The sequence below is a fragment of the Marmota flaviventris genome, chromosome 3 (assembly GCF_047511675.1).
Source record: "Marmota flaviventris isolate mMarFla1 chromosome 3, mMarFla1.hap1, whole genome shotgun sequence".
In the NCBI taxonomy this organism is placed as follows: domain Eukaryota; kingdom Metazoa; phylum Chordata; class Mammalia; order Rodentia; family Sciuridae; genus Marmota; species Marmota flaviventris.
Window position 1 is genome coordinate 13,693,598 of NC_092500.1, and position 27,798 is coordinate 13,721,395.

A 27,798-nucleotide genomic window follows, 5' to 3' on the forward strand; every position below is an offset into this window, starting at 1 on the left:
TCACAGAGGAGCTGTTTCTGTCTGTAAAGATAAGTCGTACCTAGGCCACAGGTATCGGCCATACTGACTAAGAGTGTCCTACCTCCAGGGAAAAAGGCAGGGGGAATCGAGCACTTGTATAAAGGTACTGCTTGTCAAGAGCAAGCTGGGATCGTCACTGTCACTGTTGGGATAAAGCGTGCATAAGTTTGCCATTTTAACTGCATTTATGGTGCAGTTCAGTGACGTGAAGTCCACGGCCTATTGTGCTGCGGCCATCACCACAGTCCAGCTCTAGAAGGGGCTAGGCACAGTCACCCACCCCACTGGTTCTCGCTGCAGCCCTGGGGGTCTTGGTGCTTCCTCGTGCAATGAGAATGCCTCAGAGGGATGATTTATTCTCAGAGCAAGCACCTGGCAGAGCCCGGGTTGAACACTGGTATGTTTGTCCCCCAAAATGTACCCCGGATGGTGAAGCCTCACTGGGTGAGCTTTTGGAGGGAAAAAGCTCACTTATCCGTAGCAGTAGTTAGGCCTCTTCTCTATGCCACACACTGTCCCCGAGAGACTGTGGCTGTGCCAAGCAGGTATGTCTGTCTCTCTGTCTTACTGTTACCTTACTCTCCTATCCTATGCCATTGCCCAGGGGTGATTCTGCTGCTTCTGGACAAGCTGCGGAAGATGAAATGGGAGCAGATGTGGAGACTGACGGCAGAGAGGGAGCTCATGGGCATGCTGTCTACATCCTTGGCTGACCAGGTGAGTGGCCAGGTTAGAAGGGCTGTTATTCTGAGTGCCTTTGGGTAGGTCAGCATACAGCGTGTTGTCACCATAACAAATACCTGCAACGATCAGCTTATAAACAGGAAAGGTTTGTCTTGGCTCAGAGTTTCTGAGGTGTCAGTCCTTGGTCTCTTGGCCACGTTGCCTAGGGCCTGTTGCATGGCAGCATGTCACAGCAGGAGCACGAGGAGGAACAGAGAAAGTCACTCACCTCCTGACCAAGATAAAAAAGAGAAGAGGAAGAGACCCAGGTCCCACAGTTTCCTTCAAGGGCACATCCTCAGGGGCCTAAAGACCTCCCCACTTGGCCCCACCCCTCAAAAGTTCCACCACCTCCAATGGAGTTCTGGGAGACTTGGGCTCAACCAGGCCTTTTAACACAGTCCAGATGCAAACTTGCTGCAGCCCACGTGCTTTTGCTCATGGAGACCTTAAAGCAGCTGGCTCTGGGTTATTTTGCCACCTGTTATGTGACTCCGAGGGAAAGAGCTGCCTTGGCCCTGCTCCCCTCACTAGTTCTTCTTTTGGTTCATTTGTTTGTTCATTTAGCATAGTACCCTGAGCACAGTAGATACCAGGGCCATGCTCAGGAGAGGGAGGACAGATGAATGAGGATGCAGCCCTTGGTCTCAGGGAGCTCATGGTTTTTTGAGGCAGGATCATAACTCGCTGTCAGTCCACTGTGCCTAGAGGAGGTCACTGTCTTCATCAGAGCCATGACAGGCCCCTGCTCCCCCTGGCCCCAGTGCACCACCACGTGTTTCCTAGTCAAGTTTTCATGCCTCCATGGCAAATAAGTCTAACCTGTCAGGCTGAGATCCTGTCCTGGTGACCCTGAACTTGAGGGAAGTACATTTAAGTGGGAAGAACAAACTTCCTGGCTCTAGAAACCTCCCTTTTATCCAGGCAACCTGAAAAGATCCTTGAACTCCGTCCATATCAACAGATATTCATAACAAAACCATTTCTCATTTTGACCAAGAAAGACAGGAGCCTCCAGTCTTTGACCTTGGTCACTATAGATTTTGACCTTGCTGGAGTGTTGGTGGCCGTCTTGGGAATGCAGAGATGATCCCTCTGCATTTTGTCATGTCACCTCCCCAAATCCATGGCGCTCATCTCCGTGCTTCTGTTCAAAGTTCAGTTGCCTGAATCCTCACGTAACTACGCAGTTTTCTAATACAGAGGAAACCAGATACTGTGCAGGGTAACTTTTCTATTTTTTAAGCATTGCTATTTGGGATTTCTCAGATAGCCAGAAACTGATTTCCTTTTTTCAACAATGAGATACAGTATAATGAATGAGTTAAAGAAAAAAAAAAATACTTGGGTGCTCTCTTAAGCCTGAGAGGACATCATCCATTATCCTCATGTTGTAAGTCAGGTCACCAAGACTGAGTGTGTCCCCCAGAGCTAGCAATTGTGTGACTGTGTCCAGTGAGGATAGTCAGGTCAGCCAAGTCCTGTAGCAAAGGCCCATAACTCACCTCCTGGTGCCACCATCCATGCTGGTTAATAAGTGTGGTCCCTGAGAGAGCTTGGAGAGGAGCCCAAAACAGGGGATTGGTCCAGAGACCAGGGAGACTTGGCCTTGAAAGGGGGGCTGCCTACTCTGGCCTTGTGGCCTGTAGGAGTAAGCAGCATCCATCACAAGCCCACCCAATGCCCCAGGAAAAAGCTGCTGGAAGGGAGGATCTATAATTTGTCTCAGCCCCTGGGTGAGTTGGGCAACTTGTCACCACATAGTTTCCTCCCTGGGAGGCTCAAATGGATAACTCTGGGCTCCTGGATAGGACAGTAGGGGGGGAGGAAAAGAGACTTCATTTATTATATGCCAGGGAGCTAGGAAAGATGCTCCCTTGTCCACCCCCACGTGAGCTCCCTGCCTGATGCTCAGGCGGCCAGTCGGCCTGCGGCATCCCTATCTCCATCCAAACATCATCGCTTGGTTTCTGGAGATAACAGGCAAGAGAAGCGTCCTGGGTGCAAACTGTCCTGTGCCCAGGCAGGATGCCCAGGGCGCCCTCCCACAGGGGACGTGCTGCCTCGGGAGCCAGAACCGTAGGCCGAACCCGCTGCCTGCCTTGACCCCGCTTTGGCTCTTATTCCCCAGGATATTTTCAATGCCGTCATCAAGCAGAACCCCTTCCTGGTGTATCAGCTGCCCTGCTTCTGGAATGTGCAGCTGTCAGACCACACCCGCTCCGAGCAGTGCTACAGAGACGTTTCTGATCTAAAGGTAAGGTCAAGACAGGCCTCGCGGGGCGTGGGCCCCACCCCCAGGGGAAGGGTGAGGTGCCCTGGGGAGCAGAGGGAAGCTGCTTTGGGGGTTGAGGGGGCACAGTTGGCTGTGAGGTTGGTGTGCAGCTTGGTGAAAGAGAGGGGGGCTCCAAAGTGTGTGCGTGTGTGTGTGTGTGTGTGTGTGCGTGCGTGCGTGCGTGCATGTGTGTGTTTGTGTGTGTGTTTGGGCTTTCTGGAAAGCATAAAGACCTCTGGAGTAAGAACCAGCTTGTATGATTATTTTTCTTGCCATCTGCTGCCAGCTGTTTTGGTTCAAGTCACCTCCCCAAATCCATTCATTTAAGTCAAGTGAAAAATAAGTGACAAAGTCCCACTCTGTGCCAGGCGCTGTAGATGCTGATGTGAATAACTTCCCTTTTCCAAGTCCCTTATGGCATAGAGGGAGTGAGAAATGTGTTAAGGACATAGATGTAAAAAAAAAAAAAAAGACAGCTACTGTGGTGCTTGTGGTAGGTGTGGGAGGATCAGACATGGGATGAAGCATACATCTCATTCCCCTTCCTTGAGAAGGGACCGTGACACAAGAATCTTCATCATGGCTCTCTTGGTACCGAGCACCGTGGTAGGATCTGTCTGTAGAGAAAAAGACAAGGTGCCTCAGTTATCTAGCACTATAGATAATGCTGCATAACGAGCCATTCTAATCGTGGCTCAAATGGACCACCATTTATTTAGTTGATGATTCTTCGCTTTGGATGGTTCTGATCTTCCCTGGCTTAACCAACTATCCATGGTCAACTTCAGTTCCAGAACCAGGAACTGAACACAGTCCTGACTAATTCTGATTTGCCTCTCTAGTAGTACCAGAGAAGGAGTAGATAACATACATCCCTAAAGAGTTTGCTTCCTTTAAAATTCACATTCATTGCCCATGCACACTGTAAGAACTACCGTTTAAGTTTTTAAAAAGAAAAAGTCTCTTTGTTAACAGTCAGGTTTCCAGTTGGCTCCTGGTCCTTGTGCGTGCCATGTCGTATCTGTGGTCATAATGTGTGTTGAATTCTCTTTCTGCCCTTACTTGTTTTGTATCATAAGCACTTTCTGGGTCAGCTGCACAGTACTAACACGTATGCCCACTAGTTCCATAATAACCCATGACTCAGCCACCTCCCTAACCCTTACTTGTTCTCACGTGTTCACAAATACAAATTGTGTTGTTATGAACAGCTTCCTTCTCTTTCCTTCTGTGTGTCTTCCTTCCCATGAGAGGAGTCACAGAGCCAAAAGAAAGAACTTTTGTTTTTTACTATATTTCACGTTTATTGCAAAAAATTAGAAAGTATTTAAAACAGAAATATCCACATCATTCATTCTTTCAACACATACGCAGTTCCTTGTATACCCTGTGTTCTTGTTAGACTTCCGGAAAACAGATGAAACAGGAATATTTTGATGAATACTGTGGACTAAGAAGTTTGGAGGGGAGGAAAATAAAACCATCCCCATAAAGGACACCTGAAAATGCTGGGTTAAAACTGGTTTTTTACACTGTTTTGAAAGCATAGATCTGTCTATGAAGTAAGGAAAACAGAGACCAGAAACCATGGTAGACTGCGAGTTCAAAAGGGTAAGATTTAAGCAAGGAGCCGCTGCCTAAAGCATTTGCCTCTGGGGTGATATGCTGCCCCCTGGTGGCTGGGAATATGGAATTAAAGGTAGTGTGGCATAAACCTGAAGTCGGCCTTTGTCCCTGGTTCCTGGAGCAGTCATTTTATAAAATCAGACACAAACAGGAATGCAAGAAAAGAAGGTGAAAATAAAAGCATAGGAAAAATTGGGCACAGAAAAGGTTAGAAATTGAGATGATAGAAGTAAGTCCAAATATATCAATAACCAAATAAATGTAAACTAATTGTGGTAATGAGAAGACCGATCTTCAGATTGAAGAGAAAATGTTATCTGGGATACACTGTTTACCAGCCACATACCCTTCTCATTGTAATCTGAAAAGGCTAACAGTAAAATTATGGGACAATATTATCAGGGGAAGTGTCTAAAAGGAAACAGGCTAGTTGTGTTGGTGTCAGAGAAACCATCAGTAGGGAGAGAGGTGGTCACACTTAAAAATAAAAAGTTAATAAGAAGGAAAAGACAAAAATTCAAATTTGGATGCACTTCATGCTGTAACACATGTGTCTTTAAATATATGTGTGTAGAGGCATGTAAATATATATACTTATGAATTTTCATATATTTTAACATAATTGTACCCACATACATGCAGATCACTAGAAAGAAGTGGACATATCTATTATTGTAGTAAAATATTTTAATGTGTCCTTTCCAAGTCCTGAAAGATCAAGCAAAAAGTTGATAAAAATATAGCAAAGGTGAAGTATACAGTTAACCACTTCACTTGGGCAAGTGAAGAACCTTGTATTTAAAAGTCAGACAATGTACATCCTTCTCAAACTCATATAGAACATTTGCAAAAATGTTACCATGTATAGGACTATAAAGCAAAATCCTAGTACATTTTACAGAATTATACTATATCATAGTTCTCTGAACAGAATATAATTAAATTAGAAGGCTATAACAATAAGATAAAAAATATGTATTTTATTAAAATTGAGAACCCATTTCTAAATTCCACATGGTTCTAAATGGAAATCATAATTGAAACTGAAAACTTCTTAGAGACTAAATGAAGATGAAATAATATGTGTCAAAATTAGTGGAATGAGTAAACATGTAGGGAAATAGAAAACCTTGAATGTTTGTATTAAGAGAAGAAAAAAATGAAAAAATAATATGCCTGGTTTACCACAGAGGATGATATACAAAGAACGTTGGAGCATATTCAAAGGAAACTAGAAGCAGGACATAAAGAAGGTAAGAGCAGAAATTGATTAACCAATTATTCAATAAAGTCAAAAGTTGGTTCTTTGACAGGGACCAATAATATAGACAAAGCTATGGCAGGACTTATCAAGAAAGAAAGAACTTACCAGGAAATGAATGGGGTGGCATGAATCCAGATTCATCGACGCTGTCTCTAACTGTGCCTGAGCCAGCAATTCTTCTGAGTTCTAGGAATACAGCAAAGATTAAATGCTCTGTCGGTTTGTGGAGCTTTCAACTCAATACATAAAGCAGAATAACAGAGACTATCAAATAATGTGAGCAACATTATGTCAATATACTTGAAAACTTACATGAAAGAGACAAATTCCTAGAAGTGTAGAATTTACCAAAACTGATTTAAATATATATATGTGTGTGTATGGGTGTGTATATGTTATAATGTTATATTACCACACTAAACCTCACCAAGAAAACAGTCCCTTTAGGTCTACAAAGAAATAATTCCTATCTTTTTTTTTTAATCAAAAGATATTTCCAACCTTAAACTCTTCCAGAGAGTAGGAATAGAGAGATACATTTTAACCTGTTCAGTGAAACCGGAATGTTCTCAATACTGAAATTACACAAGGAGAGTTACAAAAAAGGAAAACTAGAGTCTAGTTTTGCTCATAAATACAGATGTACAAGTTCTTAGGCCAAATATTAGCAAACCACATGCAGTCATGTAGAAAATAGATAATATATCATGGCCAATTTGGGTTTATTCCGGGAAAGACAAGGGTGATCTAACATTTAAAAAAATTTACAAATATCATTGAGCATGTTAATAGATTAAAGAGAAACTCCATACAAATATCAAAATAGATGTAGAAAATTTATTTGATGAAATTAAACACTCATTCATGTTAAAAACTCATAAATAGTAACCACTAAAAATCTATTTCTCCTGAGCATTTGCTCTGGGGTATGCCAGATGATTAATAGAACAGAGAAGAGAGTCCAGGAACACCTACACACTTATGGAAACTTGACATGGGAAGAGATGGCATTGCTGATCCTTGGAGAAAGGATTACATTTTTCATAAATGATGTTTAGACACCAGATTCTCCATATGGAAGAAAAAATTAAAATGGATCCCTGTCTCACACCATGCACAAAATATCCATGGATTATAGACTTTAAACCAAATTGAACTGTTATCTTAAAGGGGGTCTGGAGGATAGTCCTAAGACCTCAGAATAGGAAAGAAGTTATTTAACAAGACACCAGGACACCACCATTCCGTGCTGGGCTTTAATTGTCAGTTAAAACAAAAATCAGAACAAATTAATCTTTATTAACTCTCCTTTCATCTATAAGTCATATTTCTGGGTCTGCTGATTGAGTGCGTTATCTGGCATTAAACACCCCCATTATGCATTTTGTAGGGTTATCGGAGTCCTTTTCTTTAAAGTGGAGCAAGAACTATAAGACCTTGCAAAGCAATTAGAGGGCACCCTTGAGTTATTTTTTTTCCCTCCCATTCTTTTGGATCACCCACACCTAATGGAAGGGAAATGTTTTTAGGGATTTATATTCCTTGAGTCATTGCAAAGCACTTAGCTTGCCTCTCATGAAAACACAAACTGTTTTTGCACTTACACATCACTAATTCAAATAGTGTTTAATTGGATTTCCAATTACATGAGAAACACAGGAATAAAAACACCTTTAGTAGCCAACACACCTCACTCCTAATACGCATAGAGCTCAGCATACTGCAGCAGATCCTTTCAGATCCTGCTAGGGACAAGATCCTTTCAGATCCTGCTAGGGACAAGCTTCCTAGCCGTGAGCATCTCGCCTACCTGGGTGCCATTCGAGAACTTTGTACTGAGGTCAGTTAAGGAAACGCGTTTTCGTTGAAGAGGCGGAAGAAGTGCATAGTCTATTGGAGCCAAGCAATTCTGTAAATTCTAATGACAGTTCTACTTCGTACCAGCTGAGGGACTTGAATAAATCACTTAAGATCTTCCAGTAATGGAGACCATTATTCTTGGCCCCAATCTCAGCCAGGCCTCTTGAGGGCTCCTAGAAAGAGCACTCGACTTTACCACTGTCTTTTGTGTTTCAAAGACCTTCAATTTTATCTCTGCAGTTCTAAGCCTTAATGACTCAGCCTTCCCTGGCTGAGTCTTAACTTGAAAGAGATAGGGAGGGACCCAAGGAGTATCTTTGTGGAGGGTCCCTGTGCTGGTTTAGAGAAGGGAGACAGGGATGGGGTCTGTAAGACTTTGCCCTAGTCCTCAGGCTTCCATGGGCCATTAGAGAATGAAGTGCTGGCCAGACACAGTTGGGACTGGCCAGGAAACAGCAAGCAGAGCATCCATCCTGGTCTGTAGCTGTTACTGGGACCCTAGAGCCGAGTAAGCCATGGTTCCTGCCCTCAGGAGAATCACCAGGTAAGTGGAAAATTCCAGAACAGCCTGCTGAGCACTGTGACATAAGGAAGTGAAGGTGGCTGTGGAACAAGAGGAGGGCCCTGTCCCACTGGGGTGTGATGCAGCTCTGTATCCCCCAGGCTTTCTGTAGAAACCTGAGCTGAATCTTCACATCCAAACTCCCAGATGCCTGAACACTGCTCCTTCCTCATCTCCTGGCCCCGCCCTCTCCTCAGCCTACAGCATCTGTGCTGCCCCTCTCCCAGTCCTGCCTAACCACCGCTCCTCCCCTGCTATGCCCTGGAGCTAGGAGCAAGTCCAGGGCTATGTGTAAGTTAGGAGCAGTGACAAAGATGTGGGTGGGCAAGCCATGGGACCTGCGCCATCACTGCAAGAATGTGTATGGGATCAACAGGGAGCACATTTCAGAGGAAGTCAGCCCTACGAGTTTCATCCTCGCCCTCAAAAGATACAAAGGCATTTTCCAGATCTATTGGGTGGGAATAGTGTTCCAGACATGGCTCCACCGAATTGTCACAGAAGCTTAAACAAGGTGAATCTCAGTCTGTTTTGTAAGTCAGGAGACCAAGGACCCTACAGATTAACTCTGTACAGATGATTTGCCCAGAGTCATACAGCTAAATATGGCAGAGCTGAGACTCCAACCCACACCTCTGACTCTGGGTGCAGAGCCTTCTGTGGGGCAGGGGGTGAGTTTCTACCTGAGCATATTTTCCAAAGAAACACAATACGTGATGTATGGAGTTCCCAGGGCTGTTCTGTGTGAGCCATTTTTGAATTTAGTGGATTTCACAAGCTTGCTCCAGAACAAAAATCATGAATGCAACATTGTCTCCTTGAAAGAATGTTTGGATTTTAACCAACAGATTCAGAGGTTGAACTTTAGACCCCAACCCATTCATAAACTGGGAATCAAATACACCTCAAAGGAACACCCAAGAGAACCAGGCCATCTGTGCCTGGCGGGGGTGAGGGGGAAGATCTACTTTCCTAGAGGGCATTGGTAGCATTTGTATAAAAGAATAGCACATAACTCAAGTTTTAAAACACTTGACAGTTCCTAGAGATGTGTGGGTTTCCACGTCTTTTGAGGAAGATGAGGCACCCCTGGGCATCAGCATACTGGAGGTCATTCAGCAAAGCAGACTGCAGTGGACCGTGAAGGGAGAAACCAGAGAGAGAGTGAGAAGGAGGAGGAATGGGAAGATCAGGATGGTTGGAGGAAGAAGCAGCAGTGGTTTGGGGGGAGAAGATCTAAAATCTAAAAGGTCCACCTTCCAGGCAGATCTCTTCACTTGAGGCCAATGCCTGTTAGATTTCATGGCATGACCTTAGCACAGAGCCCTGGTGTTTCACTATCTCTGGGCTTACTCTTGCTACCAGTACCCTGAAGGAGTCCAAACAGGAGCCGTCTGTCCCCCTGTTTGGGCACTGGCACACGGCGGCTGTGCCTTGGAATTGCTTGTACAGCTTCAATGCACTCGCCCTAGGCCACTGTAGGGCTGCTGCATAGTTCTTCAGCCTGTCCCAGATAGGCAAGTGACCGCGACTTTACAGAGATGTGAAATTTCAAAGGGATGATGTGCCAAGCAGCTAGGACAGCCCCGTGAGACCTGCGTAAGTCTGGTATGATTAAAATAAGAAATCGGCGTCGCTCCTGAGCTCTCTGGGAATTTCGTTCAGCTGGTGGGCAGAAACACACCAGCCAACACGGGCTCTTCTCATTCATCTGTCCCAACACTCCACTTCACTGATGAGGAAACAGGGACCCAAAGGGAGGAAGTGGCCTGCCTGAGGTTAAGCCCTGGCTGTGGTACAGCTGGAATGGGCGCCTGCCCTGGGAGTCAGGGCCCTGCTCTCACAGGGCTTTGGATAACTGATGTAAGTTATCCATCCTCTGCTGTTACATGTAGCCAATGTGCCTCGGATGTTGCTATTCCTAGAAATATCAGCAGGATTCCTAGAAGAAAGGCCCCTGGAAAATTACCCTACTACAGCATTTCCCAGAGAATATATCAAAACACTGCTAAGAGTTGCTAATAGGATTTCTTCAGATGGGGGGGAGCTGAGTTCTAGTACTGTGTATGAAGTACTGTGTTCTGAAGACCCGAGTAGGAGATCCAGTTGGTTTTGTTGATCCCTTGGCTCCTCTCAGAGGCATACTTTGTTGAAACACAGAACAGACCCTTTGTAATTGTAGAATACCTTATGGGACAGGGTCCTCAGAAGCCCACTGAAAGAAATAATCCCCACCTAAATTCAAAGTCTCTGAATAAGACAAGGTTGTGAGAGAGGGAAGCACAATGCTTGGTGCCTGTGGACATGGGACCACTGACCAAGAGTCTCCTCTGGGGAAGGTATGGGTCCATAGCATTAGCACTGGGCCTCAAAAGCCAGTGGGCCTGGCCCAGATTCTGGAGAAGACCGTCAGTCTAGAGGCTCAGGGGTCCACAGCCAGGCAGTGAGCAGAGGAGAGTATCTGAGGCCAGCAGGAGTCCCTGATCTAGTTCTTCAGTTATCTTGAAGAGGAGCAGGCAGGTGGACATCCAGGCCAGCATCTGAAGACCAGGACCACTTTGGAGGGAAGGCCTGCTGAGCAAGTTTCTGTCGGGCAGGCTACCCAGGACTGAGTGTCCACGTGTGAGTGCAAGAATTTGAGGATGTGGAGTCCTGCTGAGGGTAGACAGGCAAGGTCATCACCATGATTCCTGCCCTCAAAGAGGCCCACAGTCAAACCAAGGGGCAGAAGTTTCAGCAGATAATTTCCACACACTACAGACAGTAGCATGCAGTATCCTGGTAAGACATGAGCGTGCTAGAGAAAGGGAACATCAATGAACCTAGAGGGCTAAAAGATCCCAGGGTCCCCAGAAATGACAAGTGGGTGGGTGTGAAATGTGGGGCATAGGGTCCAGGCTCTGGGCTCTGTTAAACAGCTTGATTTTGACTTATGGATCATAGCACTGAAATACTGCTGAGCTGACCTGTTTCAATATACATCTGTTCTATCACTGTACCTGAATATATCATAGACCATAGAACATCTATTTTATTACATGTTTGAGTAATTTTAAGTTAATTTATTAATAATAAGCCCTTTTACTTTTAGGGAAAACATTCTTAGTATTAATATTTTAATCTATGAAAGACATTATTGAATGCCCTTCATTATTTTCAAAATGTCAGTATAGTTCTTTGTGCCACAGTAATTCATAGTCGAATTTTTTAAGGCCTGTTATATAAAAGTACTTGTTTTTAATGATTACTATTGCAAAAGAAATATCTCCCTATAATATGCAGATCAAAACAGGGAGAAAGTACATTGTTGACTAAGCTGCTTAAATTTTATAGTCATTTTTTTTTCCAATTTAATCCAAAAATCACATGCATGTTTTGGTAGCATTCAAATTTAAGTCTTTCTTGATGACAATCATTTGGTTTTGCTAATTTATTGATTTTTAATATCTTTATTTTTGACAACCTGCTCAAAAACCTGTTGTAATTATTTATTTGGAAATTAATCTTGGAAGTTAAAAATCACTTGTTTTGAAGTTTTGGAAGTGTGTAGAAATGAGGGTTTTGATAGATAACATCATTTCTGGCATTATAATCCCACAACCATGGAAACAGTTTCAAACATTGATTTTTCTAAAAGCTGTATCTATATCAGAAATCTCTTTCTAAAAGTACTTATTTTTTCATTCATTACAGCTATATCAAAGACTCAGACTAAAAATGTGCATTTTTTTTAAAGTTTGAGATGCCAAACTACTAATAATCATTTTTTCATAAAAATAGGGAAGTGTGAATCACCTGTGTGCACACCATCCCCTTAGGAGTGATCCAGAGAAGCTTTGCATGATACAGAATTTTTTTTTTTTTTTTGTCGCTGCTCATGTTGGTGGAGAGTGTTGTAAAACTTTTATGAGATTTTCAACTGGAATTTTATAAAATTAGCCAAATCAATAGCATCAAATAATATTTGTGCACCTGGCTTTCAGTACTTTGTTGCAGACTTGCCTATCAGTGATGCGACCTGGGGAACCCGCTCTCTACGGGTACCCCGAATTCCTGTTACTCCAGCTAAAGCAAACCCATTCAGAGGTTAGCAAACTCCTCAGAATCCTCTGTTCTTCGGCTAAACTCCACGGCAAAGCTCCTATGAAATCTGGTCTAAAATGAGTTTCTTCAAGCCTTCGGCGTTATTCCCTATCACTTTTCATTCCTGTAATATCTGTTGACAAAGGAATTTACTTCATTTCATGGCTGTGTTCTCTTTTACACATTTTTTTTTTCCTATCCATTTTTGCCACGACAAGAAAAGCAAGTGTTTCTCCTACTGGACTTTACTAGCTTTCATTTTTACGAGAGAAATCTCCAAAGAGACTTCTAAACCCTTTTCATCCAGTGAAGTGAAACATTATGAAGTTTCTAGACTGACTGTCACAGGACTTTAAATAACCACCACAACAAAATAACATGACAGAGACTTGCCTTCGCCATTCTGGAAGGCTCAGTTTGAAATGTCTTGCTGGTCATGCATCTTTGAACCAACATGAAGAAAGATCCCAAGTCCCAGAACACACATAGAGGGAAGCTCTTTACTAACCGTGGTGGTTGTAAATCCATATTTCAAACACTCTTGAGAATTTTACGTTTTTGCCAGTTTCTTGTCCCATCTCATTGATGCTTATTTCTGCACTTTGTGAAGGACCAAAGAATGAGCTTGTGCAGGGAACAGAGGTGTCAGCTCAGCTGTTTGGCCATTCCCAAGAGCTCACCTTACTGTTGGTCTGTCATTTTTTTGCAGAATCTATTTTTTCTTTTTAAATATAAATCTTTATTTGGAGGAATTTGAGACTCATGGAAAGTTGTGGAAGTACTGGAGAGGATTCCTATGCACCACTCATCCAATTCCAGTGTCCCCTGGTGTGAACGTCTCAGCTGGTACTGGCACATTTGGGAAAACCAGCAAACCAGTGGTGGTGTATTACCATTAACTAACCTTGGGCTTCCGTTGCAGTTCACCTGTTTTTCCATTACTGTCACATGCCCTTAGTCTCCTATGTCCTGGTTTTCCATCACTGACCTTGGTAGTTTTATGGAGTGCTGGTGGGTAGCTTATAAAATATCTCTTAAACTTGACTTGTCTTGTTTCTCATGAGGAGGTTGAGGCTAAGGGTTTGGGGAAAGAATATCATGGAGGTTCAGTGGATGTCCCCTGCAGAGCCACCTGATTTCCAGAATTTCTCCATTAAGAGCATTTTTCTCTTTTCCTCCACTTATAATTATCTTTAAATCATTTATTTATATCCATATGGACTCATGTATATTTATTTTGTACTTTGGATTATAATGCAAGACTCTTTAAGTAATTCAGTTTCATTTTGTGAGGGTTATTTTACAATTTATACTGCTGTTATTGAATAATTTCATTGTCTTCTACAAACAAATAATAGTTTGACAGATGCATTTAGAGTCCAGTACACCCCAGTATGTACGAGGACCGTGTCACACCCCTCTGCATTGACACAGTCAGGAACATGTGCTCAAATGACACAGCCAATCTCCTGGCTCTCTGCCTTTGCTTGCCCTGTGGGCCCAGAGTGACTTCTAGGGGACCCGGCCAGTGTACAGGGCTCAGCTGTTCAACAGGTCTTTAGTGCACACTTGCTATGAGCATGGGTTGTTAGCAGTGCATGAGGCAATGCAGACCTTTCCAGGAGTTTATGTTCTACTGCAGAATACAGATGTCACACAGGAAAATGAGTGCTCTGACTGGCCACTGCAGGAAGTAAAATGAGCCATGAAGAAAGCCAAACAGGGTAAGGTGAGAATGGTTGGCATCTATGATGCCAGGTTGAAGAGTTCTCTCTCTCTCTCTCTCTCTCTCTCTCTCTCTCTCTCTCTCTCTCTCTCTCTCTCTCTCCATTGTAATTATATATAATAGTGGGATTCATTTTGCCATATTCACAGGTGCACCTAATGTAATTTGATCAGTCTCACTCCCTAATACCTTCCCTTTCCTGCCCCTGGTTCCTTCCCACTTCCCCAGGTCTGCTTCTCTACTCTTCTTCCTTTTATTAATGCCATTGTTATTTTAATAAGTGCGTTGTAATATATATGCAGGATTCAGTGTGGGATTTTCATACGTGGACATTGCATAACCTGGTAGAGTTCATTCCCCCGTCCTTCCCCACGCCCTCCCCTCCTCCTCCTCCTTCATCCCATCTACTCTTGTAGGTCTCCTGTGCATTTTCATGAGTTTCCTCCCTCCCTCCCTCCCTCTCTCCCTCTCTCTCCTCCAACTCTCTCTCTCTCCCTCATCTGAGAGATGCACTCAACCTTGACTTTTGGAGACAGGCTTGTTTTCCTTAGCATAACATCCTCCAGTTCCCTCTGTTCACTTTTTGAATATTTCATACTTATTTCGTCTTCCTACCTCATTTTCTCTTCTTAGGGCACCGTAACTGTATTGTCTTTTAGAACTCTGTAGTTTATGTAGTTCCTGTCCCTCTCTCTTGATGGCTCCACAGAAGGACCCCGTTGACCTTCTTGAGATGCGTGCCCATGCTGAACCCGTGCCTGTGTTTGTAGGAATGGTCAGGAGTGACTCCTTGGTCAGCCTGAGTGGCATGTGCTTCCAGCAGGTTGGGCAGGGCCGCTGGATCACAGGGAGAAGGAAGCACCCAGCTCTGCAGGGAAAGGGACGAAGACAGAAAAAAGCACCTCAGGTACCCCTGCAGAAGGTGCCCTCGCTGGGCTCCCAAGCAGTGACTCATGTGGCAGCCCTGACACTCAGCCAGCTGGCTGCAGCCCGTGCACTAGGAACCCAGGGGGTCTCAGCAGCCTTGCTGAGATTCTCACCTGAGACTCCAAACCTGTCTCCAAGGTGAGATCCACCTCCCTACATCCTCCCCAGCTCAGCACACGCCCCCCAGAGGACACCCTGGGGATTCTGCAAATGATTTTAGTTTTAGTAATGAATTCTACAGAGAGGGGACGAGGACAGGCTGGTCGTCATTTGCAGATCTCTATTGGTCGTCTGCAGAGAAGCTGCTCTGAGGACCACTCCTTTAGTTTCTTCATCTGGAAAACGAGTTGAGTTTGGTCTGCTTTCTTCTCCTTTCCTGGGTAATGATGCATTTTGTCTGGGAAGAATTTTCTTTTCTTCATTTTTACTGAGACTTGTAAAAACCAAGAGGCAACAAACAGAAACCTGAGTAACAGGAGGCAAAGCATCGTGAGTGCCAGGACCCCGAATGCACCACAGCAGAGCAAAGCCTCTAATAAAAGTCTTGGTATCAAGAGCATCATTTTTATATAATACCTGGTAGTTGTCAGGATTGAGAAAAGAAAAAGAAGTTTGGAAGAGAAGCTGCAGAAGTTAATGGGGAGAATAGAAAAGCTAGAGGAGATTCACTGGTAGCAGATCCACCTTGGCCAGGCCTCACCTCACATACAAGTCAGGCCCCACATTCTCAGGCCTCACTTTCTCAAAGGTGCAGGCCTTCAGACAGCACCTTTTGAGCTTGTGCAGAGCCTTCCTCAGGGAGAAACTCCCCATGGAGTACGTATTTCAGTTGATTCCACGTATGGAGCACAGATCTGTTTGGGGCTCTATGGTGGGCACACCACTGTTTTTCTTTCCATGGCTTCAACTACCTGTGATCCAAACATGCTAAGTGGAAAATTCCAAAAGTATATAATCCATCAATTTGAAATTGCACATCAAAATCTCACGCCATCCCACTTGGTCCCACCCAGGAAGTAAATCATTCCTTTGTCCAGCGTATCCACACCTTATACACTACCTACCCATTACTCATTTACTAGCCATCTCCGTCATCAGATCCACGGCACTGCAGTGGATCAGTGTGTTCAGGTGTTATTTCACTTAATATGGCCCCACAGTTCACAGCAGTGATACAAAGGAGATAAAACAGGGAAAGACAGATTAACTTTAGTTCCATGTGGCAAAGCTGCAGGGCACACAGGAAAAATCATAGTGCACATAGGAATCAGTGCTGTAGTTTTAGACTTCCCTTGGGGTCTTGAAATGTTTTCCTCCACAGACAAGGGGGGCACTGCCATATTAGGTTCTCCAGAAGAAAAGAACCAATAAGAGATACAACTATTCTTTCTTTATCTGAAGAGGTTTATTATTTTTAAAAAAAATCTGAATTTGTGACTGGGAAGGCTGAGAAGTCCCACCTAGGAGACTTGTGGGTCTCCCACAAGCTGGAGACCCAGGTAGACTGTGTCCTACCTCAAATGGACAGGAATAAAAAAGGTGGGGGAGCAAATTCTCCTTGCTCAGCCTTTTGTTTTATCCGGGCCCTCAGGTGAAGGCTACCTGCTGTCCAGGGTCCACTGAATCAGAAGCCAGTCTCATCTGGAAACACCAGAGTCAGATAGCTGGACACTCCATGATCCAGTTAAGTGGACACATGAAATTCACTGTCAGCATCGTCACTTCCTTTGTCCCATCGATCCTCAGCTCTGAGTATTATTTCCTCTTAACATTAGAGGGAATTATTGGGAAACGGAGGTTCCAATACATTAATTTGTTTGGACGACAGAGTTGGGGACAGCCAGGGGTAGGATTGGAACCCCGTGCTTCTGAACAAGGCCTTGCTGCCTGCCTGGTAGCACTCTCCAGGCTCTGCCCAGTGTCAATCCCACTCGGAAGTGTTTTCTTCCTGAACAGCCCCCTGCAGGTCTCCTTGAGATCTGGCCAGGGGGAGCCCTGGCCCTGGCTGGGTATCTCTGGGATATTGTCCGTATGCTCCCCAGCCTGGTCCCTCGGGCTCTGGGACTGTCTGCAGTCCCTTATTTAAAATCTTGTCTCTTATTCTTCCTTCTCCCCGTAGAGATTCAGTTCTCATCCAGTCTTCCTGGTTGGTAAGGCGACGGTTTCATGAGGTCTAAACCAGATTTCTTTGGTAATTGAACACACGTGATATGTCTTCATGTCTCTATTTGTCAGGGTCCTCCGGAGAGACAGAACAAATCAGATATATATAGATAGATGAGAGGGATGCATTAGGGGAGTTGGCTCGCACCATTATGCAGGCTGAGAAGTCCTACGACAGCACACTGTCTGCAAGCTGGAGCCCTGGGGGCGCCCCCGGCGGGGCGCAGTGCACCATAGAAGGCTTCAGACCAGGGGAGCGGGAGGTGTCACTCTCAGCCCCTGCCCCATGGGGTCTAAGAATACTGGGGGCCGCTGACGTAAGTCCTGGAGTCCCAAGGTCGGGGGTCTAGAGTTCTTGTGACCAAGGCAAGAGGAGAGGAGGGAATCCTAGCTCCTGGAGAGAGAGGAAGTGGCCTTGATGTTCTGTCGGGGCCCAGCTGATAGAGTGGTGCCTACATCCAGAGTGCACCTTCCGCACTCTGTCCACCCCCACATGCCCATCTCCTCCGCGACCCTCTCTCTGCCCTAATCCAATCAAGCTGACACCTAAAATCAGCCTCACCGTATCCATGCTCGCATCAGTCCTGTCTTGACCACACTCTGCAGGGCAGCTGCTGCCGCACCCCCTCCCCAGGCGAGGTCCAAGGTCCTGGGCAACCTGGCGCAGGTCACAGGGCCGACAGGAGCCATGGTGAGTCCGGCTGGGAGGTCTGTCTGCTCGCTCTTTCCTACCTGGAATCCGAATCCCCACAGTGGCAAGGGGGAGGACTTGTGAGAGCGCTGTCCTTCTCTTTCCAGGGCCAAACATGTGAGTAACAGGGTGTTGAAACTCCTTCTAGAAAAAAGTGACAAGCTGGTTGGCCCTTCAACAAAGGAAAGGTGGCTCTGTTTCTCTATTCTGCAGCCACTTTGATGGGGCTTTTATAACTGATTTACTGTCGACAGACTGAATGTGAGGATTATTGAGAATGTCGTCATCGTGATTTCTATTCTTGAACCAAAGGGCAGCTATTGAATACTAACTATCCGCCAGGCACCGTGGCACTCAAAAAGAATAATAAGTCAAGCTCTCTGCCAGCCTAGAAATTCTCTTTCCAATGCTTCCAGGTGCAGGCATGTAAATAAATAATTACAAGGGCATGTGGTGTGTTCTCCCAAAGAGTTAACTGCAAGAGTCTAGGGAGTACTGAAGAAGGAAACAGTATCTCCCTCAGATTATGTTAGAAATGCTTACAATAAGCATCAGAAACCCCAACTTTTAGAATTTCTCACCTAAAAATTCTGGAATAAGCAGTTGCAGACATTGGTTCATGAGTCAGAAACATGTTGCCCTTTGCCTCATGGGCACAGGATGGCTGTGATGGTTCCAGTCATTACATCTCTCCTCATGACAGAAAGGTGGGTGATGGGGGAGGAGGATGTCAGTGGCTACAGCTGAACCTTTGTATTAAGAATCAAATGCTTTTCTATGAAACTTTTTGGGAACCCTAGCTGCAAGGGAGGCTGGAAAATCAAAACCTAGGATCTTCATGGTTAACGTCAACCTTGAATGGATCGTGACCCATTCACAGGAGTTGGGGACATTGCATCTACCAACAAAACTGGTGTTTTGTTAGGAATGAAGAATGGAGTGGGGAAGAGAGAGGTGACCCAGGAGGTGACCTTCTGCCACAATGTTCAAGGAGGGCTTTCCAGAAAGGGTGCATTTGAGTGCATCCTTGAAGGTCACACAAAGAGTCACAGTAAGTAGAGAAGAAGGGAGGATATGCCAGGGAGGGACAAACGTTTGCAAAGGCAGAGTCGTAGAAGACAGGTCAAGAAACACCAGGATGCCTCCTACCTAGAGATCATGCTGGGATGGTTAGGCTGATGTGCCACGCTGAGGAGAAGGTGTTGCTCTGTGGACCCTGGAGAGTCCTGTCATCCAGTCCTCCTGTCCTAACCTGGAGGAGATGAGACCCCTGTTCTGATTCACCTGGTGTTTGCCCGTGGGCTCTGGTTTCTCAGCCTTTGCTTTATTTATGACCCCACGGGGTATGGGTATTTCAGAAGCCAGGGTTTGGGCCAGACTCCTTCCATGGCCTCGTCCTCGTGCCCAGGTCTTGTGTCTACCTTTGAACTGCTTTCCTCTGTGCCCTTGATGGATGATGGCATTTCTGGTCTCCGCTTTAATCACGTTGACTTCTGCTGTCTTCCCAGATGACGTTTGGGTTTCCTGGACAGTAATCAATTTCTGTCAGTTTTCTCCGGCTCACTAAAGGCCGACTCCAAGTCTGCAGAGAGACTCGGCCCTCACAGACATTTCACATCCAACTGGGTGCCACCCCCAGGGCCCCTGAGGCTTGGCAGCTCCTGCAGCTCACCTGGTCACCCACCCCCACCGTCCCTCCCTGTTTCCTGCTGGGCCACGGGCTCAGCTCAGACTTCTGGGAAGTCCCAAATTGCCTCCCAGCCTCACTGTCCCAGGGATACGGAGAGGTTTCATTTCTGATGCTGACCTCTTCTATAAATATGGTATTCATATCTGCAAACAGTTGTTTCATGATTACAGATACAGGAAAAATAAGATCCCTAATGTCCCTCTCTGCCTGGGTTCAAATGGTGCCCGTCTGTTTTCTGGCTGTGTGGCTTAGAGCAGTTTGCTAAACCTTCCTCGCCTGAAAAGTGGCATCATGAGCTTATCCACTTGCCCCACTGGGGTGTGTAAAGTGAGCTGGGACGAGCTGCGTGCTCAGAGCGGTGTTTGGCGCACAGTAGGTATCTAATGTATGTGAGCTGCTGTATTCTTGTGGTGTTCATGTGCAGAATGAGCGGTAATGGGCCCTCATTTCCGCCCTGCAGATCCAGCTGCACTCACCAGCCTCAATCCAGTCTATTTTGGGCGCGTTCTCTGGTGTCGTCAATCTCAGGTGTGACAGCTTGTCAGTGTCTGCCTTCTACACTGCCAGCTTGCTGCCCCCAAGCCAGCCATGATGGGTGATTGGTCCCCCAAGGAATCGGGAAGTGACATTTCTCACTAGTCAGACAGCCCTGATTTAAACCAGCAGCGGCAGCAGGAGTCCTGAGTCAGCAATCAGAGTTGGGAGTGTGGTTTAGGGGAAGGAGACGGAAGTGGCCTCTGCCTGCACCTCTGCCGTGTGACTCTGGGCACAACTCTGGGCCTCAGTTTCTTTGCACTTAACGTGCCCCGTACCAGCCCCCCCCCCCCAAAAAAAAAAAAAAATCACTGTCAACTCTGTGGAAGCACATATCGTGCTCAGAATGGCTGGTGACTCGATGTCTACCTGCTGCTCTAAGTTGTGAGTTCCAGAAAGAGAACACATTTGTTCATTGCTGCATTCACACCCCTGGCCAGTGCCTCACTCACCATCGGTGCTCACTTGGATATTTACTGAATGAAGGAATGCAGTGAAAGAAAAAAGACTTGAGAGCAAGTCAGACCGGTTTTGCTTTAGACCTGCCCAGCAACTAGCTTCATGATACTGTGCTCTATGACCCTTAGACTCATCATCTGTAAAATGAAATCATTGTAGGAAAAACACCCACCAGGTGGTTTTGAGAAATAAATGTCATGGTGTGTGTGTTTGTGACGTATATCCGTGTGTGTGTCTACATGTATGTATTTATGCCCACACATCTAGAAACCTGGGACCTAATGTCCAGCATGCAATGGGCATTAGAAAAATGGGAGCTATTATTCATTTCTCTGGAGCCCAGCTCAAGGTAGTGCTCTGTGTCCTGGTGATGGAAAACTGAAGGCCAAATGCAAATCAGCCCATACCTTCCCAGGCTGCAGGGGGCCCACCCACCCAGGGCAGCTGCCTTGCAAAAGGTCTTCTGCAGCCTCTCCCTTGCCGTTGAGCCCACTGTCCTCTCCGCCCACTTTTCCTTTACCCTTGCTCCTAATCCAGCCACACGGTCACCTGCCAGGCCACTAGACAAACAGAGGCTGGCACGATGGGCAGAGAGGGCTGATGTGGGTGGGGAGCCTGGGTCTTTGTCCCAACCCTGGCCTGGCACAAACCCACCACGGGATCCTGAATAGGCACCTCTCCTCTCTGACCTCACTGTCCCCTTCTGGAAAGTGCTGAGAACTAGACAGGACAGCGGTCAAGAACCCTTGATTCGGGGTTTCAAGTGGGCTTCAGGCTCAGCCCTGCCCCTTACCAGCTGTGAGATGTGGACAGGTCACACACAACCTCGGGGACACGAACAATAAGGGCAGGCGACCTGTTTGGAGTCTTTAGCGAGCATTGCCTCCAAAGCACCAGGGAGGTTTGTGCACGATGCATGGAGACGTGTCTGGGGGTCTGAGGGCTCTGTTCCCACTTAGGTCAGGTGTCTCCCCATTGAGGAAGCCCAGGTTTCCCAAGTCAGGTGGTACCCAGCATCTCTCCTCCTGGGACACTGTGACAAGACAGCAGCTGGAGAGCACCAAAGTCATTTGAAATGAAGACGTGGCCCCACTGGGCATAGGTGACACCGGCCCACATGCAATTGTTTCAACCTGTGGCCCAGGGTCTTCTCAAGCCCCGAGTGGGTGTCTTCTCAGGAAAATCTTCTTCTGACCCCTTCAAAAGTCACAGGAAGAAAACTGCATGTTTCCTCCTCAGCCTTCCCTGTAATACCAGCCTCCACAGCGGGCCTCCTGCAGGCCTCCAGCCCTCCCTGCACCCCCTTGAGCTGCAGGTGCTGTCTCCCTGTGGCTGCAGGTCGTCCTGCTGGGAACCACATTTATGGAGCCACCCTAACTTGCAGGCCCTGTTGAAGGCATCTGTTCAGCCTTGACGCTACTGATTCTCACCTTGAGGAAACTGAGGCTCCAAGAAGGGTAACGAGCTTCGAAGGGAATGGCCAGGATGCCTCCTCCAAAGGGAGGGCAGAGAGAGGTGTCCTTGCTGCAGACGCTGCAGACAGGATATGGCTAGAGCGGGGAACCAGGAGGTGACTGAGCTGGACATGCCCAGTTCCTTTCCTCAGCGTCTTTGGGACACTGTGACAAAACAGCATAACTGGGTGGCCTAGAACCCGCAGATGTTTGTTTCTCACAGTTCTGGATGCTCGGAAGTCCAAGGTCAAGGTGTGGAGGATCTGGGATCTGTCAAGGGCCACTTCCCTGTTCATAGGTGGCCTCTTTGGGTGTGTCCTTGGGTGGCTGCAGAGTGGATGGCTTCAGACTCTAACCCCTTCTATATAATCTTGTGTGAGGGCTCTTCTCTCATGAGCCAGTCACCTCCCAGGGACCTGTCCCCTAATACCACTGCTTTGTAAATTATGTGAACTGAATTCAGGGGTGGGGGGCTTACACACATTCAGTTCATCACGTTAGGTATGCTGGTCCAGCCCCCAAGGTGAGGCAGTGAGACCACGGCTACGTAGGGGGAAATGAGAGCTTATTCTGCTTTCTGTGTAGTCAGTCATGGCATGAAAACGGAAGTGGTCAAAACCTGGCTTCTCGTGCTCACCACAGTGCAGAGGAAACACTTGGGCTTTGGGGTCAGAAAGTTTCATATGTGAAGCCTGGCTCCCACATTTACCAGCTAGATGCCTTGGGCAAGGAATTTTTCCTTATCTTTAAAATTGCTTGCCTTCTTAGGATGATTATGAGGAGGACTCCAATTGTCTCAGCCTGTTTTGTGTTGCTATAACAATACATGTCAGGCTAGGTAATGGACAAAGCACAGAGGTTGATTTCTTATAGTTCTGGAGGCTGGGAAGTCCACCAGTCAAGGGGCCTGCCTCTGGCAAAGGCCTTTGTGCTACCTCATCCCATGGCAGAAGGCAGAAGGGCAAGAAAGTGAGTGTGAGAGGGAAAAGGAGTGAGTGAAAGAGGAAACAACCACTTGTGACCAGGGCCACCATCACAGGGTAACCCCTTGAGGTCCCTCCCTGGCTCTTCTGTTCCTCTGTGTGACCTCCCTCACCTGAACCCACCCTCCCCGTGCATGCACCCCCTACCCCACCCCATCCTTCAGGTCTGCCGCAATAGTCTTTCTACATGTCCTGCCTGCACAGGGCCCTGCATGTCCATCTCAGAGCCAGCAGAGTGCAGTGGTGAAGCCGGTGGAGTTGGGCTGTTGGGGTGCTGCGCCTAATTCTGTATGACCATGGGCAAAGGGCAGAATTGTCCTGTGCCTCCCTTTCCCCATCTGTAGGGTGGCACCGACCACTGTGCTGCCCCCGTGGGCTTACATCAAAACAGTTAAGACCAATTCTCCATTGCTCATAGTTCCTATAAGTAATGATAATTATTAATCCTAGTAATGAATTCTGCTATGTATTAATAATTAAAGGGCTCGGTGCAATTTTAATACATAGTAAATACTCTATAAATTTGCACTTGCCTTTTCCCAACTTTTTTTGTGTGTGTACATATCTTGTCTTTCCAATGAAATCAGAAAATGTGTCACCAAGGCCTCGTTTCTCAGCTGGAAATTACAACTGATTCATGAGCAGCCTGAATTCACCCCCTCTCACACACACTCCACACTGGTCTTCTCCCTTACAATCCGAGGGCTCTTCCCAAAACCCAAAGTTAGCAGTTTCCCCTTCACAGTCTCTACTGGCTACAGCCTGGATGGGAACGTGGGACTCCTGGGTGCAGGGCATCAGCCTGGCCCAGTGCTCGGCCACCTCGCTCACCCCTGCCCCTGCCCGGGTGCTCCAGCTTCAGCATGTGGACTCCCCCAACATGTGGCCTCCTCACAGGCCTCCCCAGAAACCACATGCCCACTCCAGAGCTGCCAGGACTTTTGCTCTTCCCTCCCTGTGTGGACACCTCTCCCCAGCAGACCATGAGCGTGTCATAGGCAGCCCCCAGGGTCCTCTGGACACCTCCAAGTCCAGCACACTGTGGGTGCAAAAATGGTCAGAGCCAGTGTCCATTGAGCACCTACCCTGTGCTGGGCTTAATATCTATTAACTCACTCAGAGCCCGAACTGAAGGCAGAGACCACCTGCTTTCATCATTAACATGGCAGCTAAACGTGAAGTGTTCACTTGAGACCTCAATAAAACAAAAATCGAACATTTCAGGGAAGTTACCACCCCTAGAGCTGAAGGAGCGGAGGGAACAGGTGGGATTATTAATGCCTGTGCCTCCAGGGTGGGGTCCCCAGCCAGGCTGGAGGCTCTGGGCAGAGAAGGGAGACGACCAGGCATGTCCTGAGTGTCACAGAAGCTGCCAGGTGGATTTCCCTGCTGTTTGAGGGAGGGCGTGTTGCTGCCAGGGAGAAGACAGGGCACCAGGGGAGGCACCCGGGAACAGGAAGCCAGGGGAGGAGCAGTGCTCCCCTCCCCCGGCCTCCGTCTCCCTCTGTGGCCCTGTGGGCAGCGCCACACAGATTTAGGGTTTGCAGAACCCCGACCTCTGCAGCACAAAGCAGGCATGGAGCCCAGAGAGGGTAATGTAAGAACTGGTCCAGGCTGGACCCAGGAGGATTCCCGTTTCACAGATGAGGAAACCGAGATACGGGGCAATTCAGTCATCTATGCAAGTGACACCTGGACTGTCCAGGATTTGAGCCAGGCGCCCTGCCCTTAGCCACTGATCTGTCGATGCTGGATGAATGGATGAATGGCAGTCCCGGGAGTCCTGCGAGGGCCAGCTCCGGGCCCCCGGCGGGTGCAAGGTCCCTCGCCTCCTGACTGCCCCCTTGTCGCCTGCCAGGTCATCCACTGGAACTCCCCCAAGAAGCTGCGGGTGAAGAACAAGCACGTGGAGTTCTTCCGAAACCTCTACCTGACCTTCCTGGAGTACGACGGCAACCTGCTGCGGCGGGAGCTGTTCGGCTGCCCCAGCGAGGCCGACGTCAACAGCAAGAACGTAAGTGGCTGTGCCTGCGCAGGGACGGGGGCGGCCCTGCTCCTCCAGGTACAGGTGCCGGGCTCCAGGTCTGCCTTGGACCTGACGCCTCCCCTGCCCTGGGAGTCCACTCTCGGGTGCAAGGACACGTCAGTGGATCCCTTTCATGCTGTTCCTTGCGGGTCCCAGAGGGGACAGTCATCCCAGATGGGTGGGTCAGAAGACCACCTGTGAAACGGCAGGTGAATTGTCTCTCGTGGCCAGGAAGCCCCCTTTGTCTTTGTGGACGTGGCATCTACCTGGGAGATCCAGAATCCAGGTCGGGGCAGTGCGTGGGGGGTGGGCACAGAAGGAGATTTCCACAGGTGTGACTTCATCAGGTAAGGACAGAGTTAGGTGAGTGGTCAGAGGCACAGCTGACATCTGTCTCCTTCTCCTGTCTCTTTGCTGTTTATAATTTTATCATATGCTCTATCTCATTGGGTGCTCGTAGAAACCGTGTTTTACATTTGAAGCAATAGTGATACAGAGAGGCTGAGCAGATTGTCCACAGGCACACAGCAAATTAGGAGCAAAGTTGAGGCTGACCCTCAGCTCTAAGGATATGGGGAAGCAGCATTTAGCAGACCTTGATTTATTTCTGGCCCCTTCCAATTAGTACCTGTGTGACCTCTCTGTGCCTCAGTTTCTCCAACTGTCAGAAATCCCAGCAGCTTGGGAGGCTGAGGCAGAAGGATCAGCACTTCGAAGTCAGCCTGCAGCTTAGTGAGGCGCTAAGCAACTCAGTGAGACCCTGTCACTAAATAAAATACAAAAAGGGCTGGGGATGTGGCTCAGTGGTTGAGGGCCCCTGAGTTCAATTCCCAGTGCAAAAAAACATCAAGAAACTGCTTGTAAACAGCTAGCTCAGTATCTGCCATGTTAGATGCTCAGTAAATACCTGCTTCCAGCTCTTCTTGATCTTAGCATCAGACCCAGAAGTGATTGGTTTACTCAGTCCACAGTCATGGTTGATCTAAGCACTGAGTGTCCACAGGTGGAGAGCAGAGGGACAGTGGTCCCTGCTCCCGTGTTACTCAAATACTAGTGGAAGAGAAGATTAATAACAAACCATCAGGAAAAACTGACGGCTAGTGGTGGGTGCTACCTAGCTATAGGCTAGTGAGGAGCTGGGGGCAGCTGTGTTGGTTGGTTGGGGGTCCAGGGAAGGTTTCTATGAGGAGGTGATGTTTCATCTGAAATCTGAATGACAAGAAAGAGCTAGCCATGGCAGAGCAAAGGAAGTGCTCTGCAGGTGGAAGAAGTAGTGATGCAAAGGCCCTGAGGCAGGGCAAGCATGAGGAGTAGAAGGATGGCCAGTGTGCCGGGGACTCGTGGGGAAGAAGAGGATCAGGCGGCAGGGCCATGCTGGAAGGATTTGTAAACTAGAGTAAAGAAGGAGAATTCTGATTTTTCACCATGATTGTCATTGTTTCTATGGTTATTTTGGATGCTCTGAGAGTTCTTTTAGCTTCCAGGGGTGGGGGAGGGTGACTAGAAGGTGTAGAGGCCTGTCTCACCTGGCTTTTTATCAGCACTGGTCACAGTGCTGCCCTTGCCCTTGGCCTCCAAGTCACAGTGAGGTCACAGCCAGCCCCGGCCCTTCTTCCCTTCACCCTAGAAGCCTCCTCCTGATGGCGGAGGGAAAGCCATTAAGTGCTTAAGCACTTAGAGGTTCAGAGAAGCACTCGGAGCTGTGACCCACGCTGGGTTCCTTGGGTTTTCTGCCAGTTCTCTGCTCACATTGGTCTCGGTCATCGTCATCAATATTTGAGTGTCCTCTTGACACTTTTCTCTGAACGCTGAATGAAAACACATCTCTTACCGTTTCCCCCCTCCATGGTAAAAGCCTTGCAGAAGGAAGCCCTCGTCCATCACCCATGTCGGTGGCTTCCTGGAGCGAGCTGCTGCGTCCTCGGAAGCAGAAGCCCCCTCTGCAAGTGACTCACCAGCTTTTCCTGCCGTCTCCTTCCCCTGGGTGGATCACCAGGGTGAAGGCATCCCTGGTTTTTCCTGGAATCTGTGACTGCCTTTATTTGGCCATAAGCCTGCGTGGATGCCGGTCACCCTCCCAGCACCATGCAGGGCACTGGGCTTGACCTTGGAAACGGACCCGCCCCTGTGTGTAAGGTGCCATTTAACACCTTAAATGGCACCTTACACACAGGGGCGGAGAGGAGAGTCTGTCCAGGCCTGAGGAGGGCCTTGGACAGCAGTGCAGCCTTCCCTAAGCGCTCACCATGGATGTCATCCTAGCCTGTCCCCCTTGACTCCCACACATGAGTGACGGCCAGCTGTCTGCAGCCAGGCTCAGGCTGGGCCACGTACTGCCAGTCCCACTGCCCCTGGTTGCTCTCGTATCCCAGTGTACATCTGCAGAAACTTCCTCTGACCCTCCTAAAGTCACCCTGTCAGTCACTTTGTGTCACCTACCTTATTTTCTTTCCATCAGAGCACACACTTCTCTCGGTAGTGTTCTGGTTCATGTATTTGTTTCCTGCATTTTTTCCCCCTAAATAAAACCAATATACCAGCCTCCTAGATGGGGAACTCTACTGTTCTCCTTTCAGGTCTCCTCCCCTAGGGTAGAACTAAGTGTATAATAAATATTTATTGAATGAACATAGTGAGGAAATTTTAAAAAGAAGTACTGGGTGAAGGAAAGAGCAGACAAAGGAGTAAAGAACCAGAGAAAGAACACGTCAGCTGTGTCCAGGAGCGCAGG

The 27,798-nt window shown here is 47.4% G+C and overlaps 1 protein-coding gene across 3 annotated transcripts in view; it reads left to right on the forward strand.

Annotated features, from left to right (window-relative positions):
• The window catches only part of Large1 (LARGE xylosyl- and glucuronyltransferase 1), a 493,847-nt gene that overhangs the window by 418,698 nt on the left and 47,351 nt on the right, over positions 1–27,798 (forward strand). For all 3 annotated transcript variants that reach the window (XM_071609558.1, XM_027940415.2, XM_071609559.1), the window contains 3 exons: positions 626–738; positions 2,876–3,001; positions 24,900–25,055. In XM_071609558.1, the coding sequence (XP_071465659.1) occupies positions 626–738; positions 2,876–3,001; positions 24,900–25,055 (395 nt within the window). The remainder of the gene's footprint in view (positions 1–625; positions 739–2,875; positions 3,002–24,899; positions 25,056–27,798) is intronic.